This window comes from Marmota marmota, unplaced genomic scaffold, assembly GCF_001458135.2.
Source record: "Marmota marmota marmota unplaced genomic scaffold, marMar, whole genome shotgun sequence".
Classification (NCBI taxonomy): domain Eukaryota; kingdom Metazoa; phylum Chordata; class Mammalia; order Rodentia; family Sciuridae; genus Marmota; species Marmota marmota.
The window spans coordinates 1930023-1940940 of NW_026000222.1; the positions used below are offsets into that span (position 1 = coordinate 1930023).

Consider the following 10918-nt stretch of genomic DNA (forward strand, 5'->3'; position numbering starts at 1 on the left):
AAAAAAAAAAAAAAAAAAAAAGCTGAGCTGGGTGTGGTGGCCATGCCTGTGATCCCAGCTACTTGGGAGGCTGAAGAGGGGTTTGCAGCTTGAGGCCAGCCTCAGCAATGGAGTGAGACCCTGTCTGAAAGAACCAAGAGGGCAGGATGTAGCTCAGTGATAGAGCCCCCTGTATTAAAAACAACCGCGGTAGCCCTTGTCAGGTCTTGCTGCAGTCAGGAGTGGTCCACCCTGAGTTAGCTCCTCGTGTGTGGTCCCAGGCAGGAATCGGGTGTGCTCTTCGGCATGGGGGTGGTCTGGTTGGCTAAGCACCACTGGCCACAGACTTTCCTTCTCCCAGGAGGGCTTGGGCTCCTCCCGTGAGAAGTGAGGACCGGCCTGGCTGTGCTGGCGGTGTGGTTCCATGGTGCTGTGAGCCAGGGCTGGGCCTCTGCAGTGACGAGTGTCTCAGTCTCCCGCCCTCGCCTTGCTCAGGAGGCTGTGTGTGGGTTCTGGGGGTTTCTGCTTGGTGCCTGATGGGCCGCCATCTGAGGGGCGTTGGACCTGGAGGTCAGCGGGGAGAGCCACAGTCCTTGCAGGACTAGTCTCTGCCATGGATGGGTGTTTCTGTCCCTCCCCCATGTGCATGGTGAGTCCCCAGGCCATGCCGCAGTCTGGCTGGGCACAAATCACGAGCCACTGAAGCAGGAACAAACTTTATTTCTGAACTCCACCAGCACACTCCACACACGCTCCCCGGGAACTCTCCAGAACGCCACCCACGCGGTTCCTCCAGGAACACACCACACCCACACCGGAAGTCCCCCTACCAGAACTTCACCAACCAACGCGAACTCTTTAGGAATCCCCGCAAGAGCTCAACCGGAAGTCAACAGGAACTCCGCGAGAACTCAAAAGTCATCATCTTAATGCCTTGCTGGCGTCACCTCTCAACCAGTACTATCGGCAAAATGCCAGGGGCCATTCCAACTCCTGTGGCTCTCAGCAAGGCCACACGCAGGGTGTTTCTGGCCCATGTCCCCCACCCCGGCCGTGGATGGGTGTGTGACCCCTCATCTCTGCTTCTTTCCGTTAGGTTCTGTGGCGTCAGGATGGAGGTCCTACGCCTGTTCTGTGATGTGGATCTAAAGTCTGTGTGTTTAGAATGTCGTGAATAGAATTTGGGGAGGGCACCAGATATTGACCTCAGGGGCACTTAACCACTGAGCCACATCCCAGCCCTATTTTTTATTTTATTTAGAGACAGGGTTAGTGCCTTGCCGTTATAGAGGCTGGTTTTGAACTTGCGATCCTCCTGTCTCAGCCTCCCAAGCTGCTGGGATTACAGGCGTGCGCCGCTGCGCCTGGCTGCTGAGGCTGGTTTTGAGCTTGCCATCTCCTGCTTCAGCCTCCCGAGCCGTGGGATTACAGGCGAGCACTACCATGCCCGACTGTAAATAGAATTTTTAAAAATTTAACTTCCTGCCCTCTGCTGCTAGTAGGTAAGATGGGCTGATTGCTGGCCAACTTAGTAGCCCTGGCCTCCTGCTGCCCTGTGGAGAATTGCTGGACAGTAACACAGTAAAGCCACCTATGAACTGTAGCTGGTTTTCTCTTTTTTTGGTTGATTTTTGGGGTGTGACCCTAGGACCTGAAGCCAAGGGTGCTCTACCACGGAGCACTCTCCCTGGTCTTGTTTCTTTTCCTTTTTCACATTGGAGACAGGGTCTCGCTGAGTGTCCCAGGCTGGCCTTGGAGCTGCCACCCTCTCCTTCCTCAGCTTCCTGAGAGCGGTAGCAGCCACCTGCCACCACACCTGGCTTCTTTTCTTTTTCTTTTTAATTTTTTTCCTGTGAACTGTTTCTGCCTCCATTTTGGGGCTGATTCTAGGTAGTTGTTGGAAACGCCAAGTCAGGAACTTGGAGATTTGGATACATTGGGCTAATTGTGTAGAATCAGAGTGAAGGACTGGTGTCCTGAGTGGCGGAGGCTGCAGGACGAGAGCTGCGCCAGGGGACTCGGGCCGCAGTGGCGGACTTACAGACATGCGCTCTGCCTGGTCCAGGGCACCTGCAGGCCTGGACGGAAGATGTCCCGGCCCCTGCGCTGTGCTATCCCGTGTCACTCAGTAATGGCCAGGCTGACTTGTGTGGTGGGGGCTAGGGCCCAGTGTCCTGCTGCACCGCTGTCCCAGGAGCCCGAGGACCAGGTTCCCGGGGTACTGCTGGGCTGGCTGGCGAGTCCCAGGCCCACAGCTGCCCCGGCTCTTCCCGGTCACTGCCCTCACCCACACCTGCCCACACAGGGGTCATGCCTGTGTTCTCTTGGAAGGAGTTCCGGACGTGGCTGAGGGAGGAGTGGGGCCGCACACTGGAAGACATCTTCCACGAGCACATGCAGGAGCTGATCCTGATGAAGTTCATCTACACCAGCCAGTACGAGTGAGTGAGGCCTCGGGGGCGCAGCCCTGCCGGCTCCTGGTGGGGGGCTGGGGGCTGGGGTGTGTGTGGGGTGGGATGGGGGTGCAGTTGGGTCCCGGCTCCTGGAGTCTCAAACAAAGAATTGAGCAACTCCTGCAGAAGAAAGGGCAGTGCGTTTATCTAGTGGAAGTGACAGCAGCACTCCGTGGGCCTCCAGAATGGAGGGCAGCCAGGGAGGCTCCCGGCGGAGACCTCAGAGTCTTGCCCTTAAGTGCTGAGCCTGCCTGGATCCTCTGCCCTTGGACCTACTCGGACATCTTGCCCTGTATTTCCCCTTTGGTTACTTGATTTTCGCCTGATTGGAATATGGAACCTGTGACTGAGAGTTGCCATGGCGATCAGCCCTCCATGGGGCAAGTGGCCGTGGTAAACAGGGACATGATGACTCAGCTCCCTGTCTTATGCTCTCATATCTTGCCTGTGCCACCTTGAGGTCCCTGAGGTCCTGGCCAACTCCCACCTTGGTGTCTAGTGTCTTGATTCGCCACTGTCAGCACCCCCCGCTGCCCCAGGCACCCCCCGCCGCCCCAGGCACTCCAGTGGCCAGCAGGCTTCGAGGCTGGGCTCTTGTCCTTTCATTTGCCTGTGGTCACAGTGCCTGGGTGCTGTCCCCTGCCCAGTGACGTGGGCTCCTTTCCTCGGGTGACAGAGCAGGAGTGGCATTTCCTTTCCTCCTGCAGAAGCTGTGCAGTGCTGCTGGGGAGCAGTGCTGGTGCCCAGGGGAGCTGACCTGCAGGCTGGAGGGCGACTGGGCAGCCAGGCGGTGTCCCCCAGGCCTGAACGCCTGCCGTGAGCTAGCTGACCCCCACGCCCTTCTTGCTCCCCTGCAGCAACTGCCTGACCTACCGCCGGATCTACCTGCCGCCAAGCCGCCCCGACGACCTCATCAAGCCCGGACTCTTCAAGGGCACCTATGGCAGTCACGGCCTAGAGATCGTCATGCTCAGCTTCCACGGCCGCTGTGCGAGGGGCACCAAGATCACGGTGAGTGCGGCCACGCTGCTGCAGCCTGGGCCTCCTGGGAACACGGAAGTGTTGATTCCCAGGTCCCCTCACAGGCCCGCTGACCCAGAACCTGCCTTTTCGTGAGGTCCCTGGGGTGTGTGGGTGTCCCAAGATGGCCTTGCCTCCACTGGTGCGTAGACCCTGGGCAGGCTGAGGACTTGCTGGTGTCTGATTTAACTGGGTAGGGGGCTCCCCAGCTGCCCAGGAGCAGGTGTGCAGCCTGTGGGACCTCTGGTGGGGACCCTCTGCAGGAACACAGTGCCTGTAGCTTGCCTGGCCTTCGGTCAAGAGGTGGAGCCGCTCAGGCCCTGAGTGGGCTGCCAGCAGGCTGCATATTGTCAGGGCCACGTGCATGCTGTCCCCACCTGTCACTTGACACTTGTTGGTTGGTTTCTGGCAGACGGCCCTGACATAGAAGAAACACAGCCTCTTTACTGAACCCCAGGAAGGAGGAGCAGTGGCCTTCTGCTCCTAGGAAGCTCCTTCTAGAGCAGGGCCTGAAATAAGGCAGGCGTCTGCGGGTGCAGTGACCCTTCCCTGCGGTCTTTGTTTGGAGCCGCAGGACCGCAGGGTCTCGGGTCAGGCTCAGGACCTGTGCTTAGGCCTGCCACCAGCAGCCAGGCCCCAGGAAGGCCTAGGGCTTCTCTGCGAAGGGGACTGGTTCCCACCTGAGGGTCTCTGAGTGCAGCTGAGCACGTGTGTTGGTGCCTGTGGTCCCTGTCCACATGTCCTCATGTCCCTCCTGCTCCCTGTCTCTTCCCTGGTGAAGCCCCACTGTTGGGGTTGCTGTTAAGTAAGGGGTAGTGCTGGTGCCCGCTCCTGTGGCCACCGCCGACTCGGCCTGGAGGTGTGCGGTGTTTCCCTGGGCCACTGAGCCCTGCTGACTGATGCCCACTTGCCTGCAGGGCGACCCCAACATCCCTGCTGGGCAGCAGACGGTGGAGATCGACCTGAGGCACCGCATTCAGCTGCCCGATGTCGAGAACCTCCGCAACTTCAACGAGCTCTCGCGCCTCGTGCTGGAGGTGCGTGAGCAGGTGCGGCAGGAGCAGCAGCAGCAGCAGGACGGCGAGGGCCCTGCCCCACCCCAGGGGCTGCTGTCAGCACGGGGGCCACCTGGGGCACCTGCCGAAGAGGGTGGGGACCCCAGAGGTGGAGCAGCTGCGGCCGAGCAGCCAGCCCAGTCCGGGCAGGGACAGCCGTTCGTGTTGCCCGTGGGTGTGAGCTCGAGGAACGAGGACTACCCGCGGACCTGCAGGATGTGGTGAGGCCTGGGCTGGGAGGCGGTCTGGGCCTCCGCAGGCGGGTGGCAGGGGCGCCTCCAGCTTGGCTAGCGGGAAGCTTCTGTGTGCTGTCCTTGCCTGGGAGGACCCGGGCCTCATCCGAGCTTCCTGGTCACGAGAGGAGCAGAGGGGCCCCACCAGCGCCTCTGCAGTGACGTGGGGACTGCAGAGAGCCAGGTGAAAGGTAGATGGTGGCAGCTGGCCTCCTCCCCTCCCCCAAGGAACCCGTCCCGTGGCTTGCTGTGTGCTCACCGTGGGCACCTCCTGCCACTGCCTAGTGAGCACAGTCAGACGTGCCCCACGGTCGCCCCGCAGTCTCCCCTCCTCCATGCCCACTGTCATGTTTCTGCCAGACGTGGGCGGCCACCAGAGTGAACGGACGCCAGCCTGCATCTCCAGTGAGGGATGGTGGCTGGCTTGGGAAGGGCCCACGTGAGGGCCTTGCCTGGAGGGCCTTCCAGGGGGGTGGACCAGGTCCCTGCCCCAGTCCCCTCTCCCTTTTCACGGGAGGCCCAGGTCTTGCACCACTGTGGGCGTCCTCTAAGCACCCACGGCCAGCTGTGCCAGGCGACTGCTGTGGGCCCACTGCAGAGCTGGAGTGTTCTCTGGTCGCAGAAGGAGAAGCTTCCGTGTCCTGAGGGCACGGTCCCCTCACCTCGGCCTCTCACATGGCACTTTATTTTGCCTCTGTTGGCTGAGTCCACGCCGGTGACGGTGCTGGGCGTCTTCCAGTGCCAAGTACCCGGAGGGTTTGGCACCTGGACGCACGTGGTGCAGGACTTGTGCTTTACCTGGTGCCGGTGTGCCTGTGGCTGAATCCAGTCCTGTGGTGGGAGGCACAGAGTGTTCCAAGGTGGCCTCCGTGCCCCACAAGAGGGAAGGCTTTGCTGTAAAATGTCATGGCTCACCAACCCTCACGGCCAGCCTGGAGCCCTGGCTGGCTGGCCAGGAACTTCTGTTGGCCCATCCCTGGCTGACGTTCGGGGTGGTCCTCCAACCTGTGTGAACCTTGGGCTGCCTTGGCACCAGGGAGCATGGCCTTGTGCCTTCCTGCTGGCTTGTGTCTGAGGTGTAGCCACAGCACCTGCTTTCTGAGCACAGTGCCTTGGCCTGGTAGATGTGGGGGCACTTCTCTCTCCTGAAAAAGCCTCTGGACACAGGTTCTGTGGTCTCCTCTCCCGGCCCATGGAGCCTCAGTGTGGCCTGGGTGAGGTGGAGGCCCTGGCACCATCCATGCCCTGGGAGATTGCAGGCCAGCCCCTCACCTGTCCAGCATTAGTACTTGAAGGAAGGACAGAGATATAACGTATTTTATTTCTTTCTTTTTGTGGTGCCAGGGATCAAACGCAACCATCCCACCACCCAGCTTCACCACGGCCCTGTTTTCCTTTTTTTTTTTTTTTTAAATATTTAATAAATTTTTTAGTTGTAGGTGGACATAGTATCTTTATTTTATTTTCATGTGGTGCTGAGGATCAAGCCCAGTGCCTCATGCGTGCCAGGCGAGCGCTCTGCCTCTGAGCCAGGGCCCCCAGAGCTGTGTTTCAAACCCTCAGGTCTGGTGGTCAGTCCCAGGCGGCACCTCTTGTTTCTGAGTTGGTGGTGTGACGGCCTCATCACCCCAGGATGGAGGACCCTACTTTTCTGGCTTGCTTCATGTGGATGCGTCCTTTGCATCAGAATTCTCAAGGGGCCCTGCCCAGCACCGTGCCTTGGCAGGGGTGTGGGTGGACGTGGCAGTCAGCGAGGGCCCAAGATCGGATCCTGGGCTTCTGCCCACGTGCTCCCCAGTACCCAGAGTGCTTGGCCCCTTGTGCCCTCTTCCAGTGCTGCCGGCGGCCATTCCTAGCTCTGGGCTGCGTGCTGTGAGGGTGGGCGCCCAGGGTAGGTGTGCTGTGCTCTGGGGGCGGCCTCTCCCTGACCTCTCCCTGTCTCTGCAGTTTCTACGGCACCGGCCTCATTGCCGGCCACGGCTTCACCAGCCCCGAGCGCACCCCTGGCGTCTTTGTCCTGTTTGACGAGGACCGCTTCGGCTTTGTCTGGCTGGAGCTCAAGTCCTTCAGCCTGTACAGCCGGGTGCAGGCCACCTTCCGGAATGCAGATGCACCGTCCCCACAGGCCTTTGAGGAGATGCTCAAGAATATCCAGTCCCTTACCTCCTGACCACCACGCCTGCTGTGGGCCAGCCTGGCCCTGCTACCAGGAGCGGAAGCAGCATGCACTTTGAAATGCGGCCTTTTTATAGAATGCGCACCTTCTCGCCAGGGGCCCCCACCCCGCCCCGAGACACTGTATGCAGAGCGTGTAACGTGTTCCTGTAAGGTGTTGGCAGCCAAGGAGATGCTGAGCATGTCTCCCTCCCTCTCTCCCCTCCCTCACACACGTACACCAAAAAAAAAAAAAAAAAAAACCAGGAGCAGATGAACCAGATGAGATCTTCTCGACCAGGTGGAGCTTGCTGGAGGCCTTCCTCTTTAGGGAGCGTGGGCCACAGTCACTTCCCCTGCACGTGCACACCCCTCTTGTCTGAGATGTTCTGCTCCACCCTCCCTCCCCACTGGACGAGGAGCAGACGTGGTCATGACTGGAGGGCCTGGGGGTGGGCAGGAGGAGGTGCAGGACTCCGTGGGGACGGTGAACGGGGACAATAAGTGCAGAGAGGAGCTCGGGGAATTGATGGAGCATCAGGGTCCTGTTTGGGACTCTGCGTTGAGTTTCCTTTCTCTGCTGACTTGCTTGGATTTTGGACAGAAAGGCTTTTCTCCCCGATCAGTTTTCCAGTCAGTAAAACGGGACCAGGGTGTGGAAAGCGGGATCGTCACTGTGCGCGCAGGTCTCTGCACTGCCCTGCCACGCTCCACGTGAGAACCAAGGTCACCGCTACCAGGACCGTGCCGCAGTGAGCTCCAGGCAGGCGCCCTCCTGCTCCCCTCTGTGCAGAGCCACCTGACCCCTGGAACAGCACGCCAGGCTGCTGGGGACCCTCCAACCTGGAGACTCCTGCCTGAGATCTGGTGACGTCGTGTCTCCTGGAGGACAGCACGACATGCCAAGGCCTCAGGATCTGGTGTCCACCCCCTCCGCCTCAGGGTCACTGATGCCAGCTTACCTCTTCTCAGCTGCTTGTCCTCGTTGGCCCCTCTGAGCCCTTATGCTGGCACTCAGAACAAACTTGTCCTCCTGACGAGAGGGCTCAGGGTGGTGGCATTCAAGCACGGAGACCAACGTCTGCCTGGCCTTTCAACCATCCTGGTACCCAGCTCCGATGCTGGGCAGCTCTTTTGCTTCCAGCAGCCGGTGAACCAGCTCTGTGGCAAGGCCCCTCGGCACCTGGGCTCCCCAAGAGGTCCTGTTCTTTGGGAAGAGGCAGATGGAGGAGCTGGGCTCTCTCCTGGGCAGCAGCAGGGTCCATGTGCTGCCTGAGCCCTTCTTGAGACACCCCACCCCATGACTTCTGGCGGCCTGCAGTGTTGCTCAGGCGAGGTCCCATTCCCGGTACCTTTTGCAGGGTTGAGCCTCGAGCCTCCGTGACTTCCTTTGTTAGTTGTGACTCTACCAAGCGAGGAAGTCTCCGGCAGGCTGTTAGGACACCAAGGCTGCTTGGGCCTGTGCTGGGTGCTCTGAGTCACCACTGGCAAATCAAGAGTGCGTTTCTTACCAGGGGCCTGGGGCTTGCTTTGAGGGACCCTCCCTCGGAGGTTCCCCTCAGCGTTGTAAAGAGCACATTGGTTGAAGACGAGTGCGTGTAATTAAAAAAACCCTCAAACCTAGTCACGTAGTGGCTTCCAGTGTCTGGGCATATAAGTGATTTGTCCTGACTGTTATCCTGGCTCCTGTGTGTGTGGAGTGTGGGCCGAAGGTCCACCCCACTGGTCTTGGCCTGGGCAGGGCCAGCAGCTGGAAGGTAAGGCCTGCTCGGCAGCACAGCTGGTCTCTCCTGGCTGTGAGGGGGTGGAGTGTTTCTGCACCCTGCGTCCTTATGCGCTTCCATGGGAACAGGTTCCACGTGGGAGGCCCCTCCGCTCACTGGCTGCAGGAGAGGGTCCTGAAGGCCGAGCACTGTCAGAGCTCGATGAGCGGCTCCAGGAGGCACCCTGGAGGCGTGGGAGGGTGCAGTGGGCCCAGGACGGCCTTGGTCCTCCAGGGCCTTGAGCTGGTGACTGACTAGTGTGGGGTGAGGAACTTCACGGGCCTCTGCTCACTTGGATGTGCTGTGCGTCGTGTGGAGCCATGTGAGGGGGATTTCAGGCACACGCCTGAGAGTCCTTGCATGGCCTGGCAGTATCGGGACATGTGGGTCCTCCTGGGTTCAGCCACCGGCATCCATTGTCGGGTGAGAGTGGCTTTGGAGGCCTTTCTCCCTGGGCCCTTCCTGCTTTGCCCTGGTACCTGACATGGTCCTGTGCAGGACATGTCAGTGGCTCGCGGCCCTGTATCCATCACCCCAGGCTGGCAGCTCCCCTCCTGCTCTCCTCCTGGGGCCACCTTCCTGGGACTGAGCCTGGCAGGTGGGTGTCCAGCAGTGGCCTTCCACTGGCAGGTACCCTGGGGGACGCTCCTTTTCCTACTTTGTGCAAAGTGAGCCGAGGGGTGGTGTCGGTACAGTGTACTTCTCCCTTCACTGAAAAATGGGAGGTGTGTGCTGCTGTGACCTGGACGGGGAGGACCCCTTGGCCAGCTGGTGCTCTGCCTGACCCTTCTGGGGCTTTTCCATGGTTGCCTGGGTCTTCCCATCCTGCTCACTGTGCTCACTTCTTAGTGCTCATGAGCAGCCATGGAGAGGAAAAAATCCTGCTCAGCCCTATTCTCATGAGTTGCAGGCCACTCACATTTCCTGGCTTTGTGCTGTCCTCTTTGTGACCATGGCATCCATGGGCATGGATATCAAGCATCCTGCTCTCTGGCGAGGCCTGAGAGGAGCCCCTGGACTTCCCAGACACTTGAGGCTGCTCACCGTCCTGTCCGTGGAGTACTGGCCTGGCTGGAGTGAAGCTCCCTGTGTCCTGGGCACCAGTGGTGGCTTAGCACGGGCTGTCCTCCATCTTCTGTCCTCCTCGTCCTCTCGGGATTGGGGTGCAGTGTGGGCACACTTCCTTGGAACTAGAAGAAAGCAGCAGGAGATCTCAGTTTCACGCTTTGGGGATGAGGCTGTGCCACATATGCTATCATAAGCCTCTGGCCAGCCTTTCGGGGGTCGCAGATGGCCAGACACTGCTGGTGAGAGGGTGTTCATGCCCAGGGTCTTTCCCATGTCCTCAGGGACACCAGCCAGAACACATCGAGGGCCAAGAATGCTTGGGGTCGCAGGGCCTGCTTGGAGCAGAACACATCGACCGTCCTGCCTCCCCCCAGCTCCTGAGGAGGATGAGTCGAGGGCTGCCCTTAGGCCAGCGTCGTCCCCTGGACGCCACACCTGGATGTGTGTGGTTAAGTAATAAACTATTTCTGAAGCCGTGTGTGCTCTGAGCCTTTGGCGTGGGACACGCGTGGCTGTGGACCCTGGGTGGGTGGCTGTGTCTCCACTGCCTCGTGACCATCAGGGCTTCAGTTTTCCCCAGGAGGAGAAAGGAGTTGAGGTGTCTCCTGTGTCCCTGTCCCCACCCAGTGCCCCCAGGCAGTGGGGAGAGTGGGGCTTCTTGGGTGAGAGCAATGAGTCCTCTTCTGAGGGTAAGCTCATGAGCAGGGTGCTTCCCACCAGCACATGAACTGAGGACCTCGGTTATCTTTTTTATTTTCTTCATGGCTATCAAAGTAAAAGTGAAAAATTCAGACATTGCACCCAGCAGTGGAAGCTTCTTGGCTCTACCCACCTCCCCAGGAGTCATAATTGCAGTTAATGCTGTTAGCCTGGGCTTCTGGGAAGAGGAGGTTTTCTCTGGAAGTTCAAACTGTCATGGAGAGGGTGGCAGGCCTTTTGCCGCCAGGGGTCGCCAGGGGTCGGCAGCAGGGTGGGGAAGCAGGAGCACAGGTGTGGCAGCCACTTTGCAGACACTTGGTGCTAACTGTGGGATGCAGAGGCTGCGGCCCAGCCCAGTTATCTGCTGTGGGGAGCCACGTGCAGGCGCCCCGTCCTGGTGCAGGCACCCCGTCCTGGTGCAGGCGCCCCGTCCTGGTGCAGGAGCCCCGTCCTGGTGCAGGCGCCCCGTCCTGGTGCAGGAGCCCCGTCCTGGT

The 10918-nt window shown here is 59.9% G+C and overlaps 1 protein-coding gene across 1 annotated transcript in view; it reads left to right on the forward strand.

Annotated features, from left to right (window-relative positions):
• Fbxo31 (F-box protein 31) overlaps nucleotides 1–8517 on the forward strand; it is a 31092-nt gene extending 22575 nt beyond the window's left edge. The window contains exons 7-10 of the mRNA XM_015495985.1: nucleotides 2311–2420; nucleotides 3290–3443; nucleotides 4370–4728; nucleotides 6688–8517. Coding sequence (XP_015351471.1) covers nucleotides 2311–2420; nucleotides 3290–3443; nucleotides 4370–4728; nucleotides 6688–6910 — 846 coding nt within the window. The 3' untranslated portion in view covers nucleotides 6911–8517. The remainder of the gene's footprint in view (nucleotides 1–2310; nucleotides 2421–3289; nucleotides 3444–4369; nucleotides 4729–6687) is intronic.
• Nucleotides 8518–10918: the final 2401 nt, after the last annotated feature.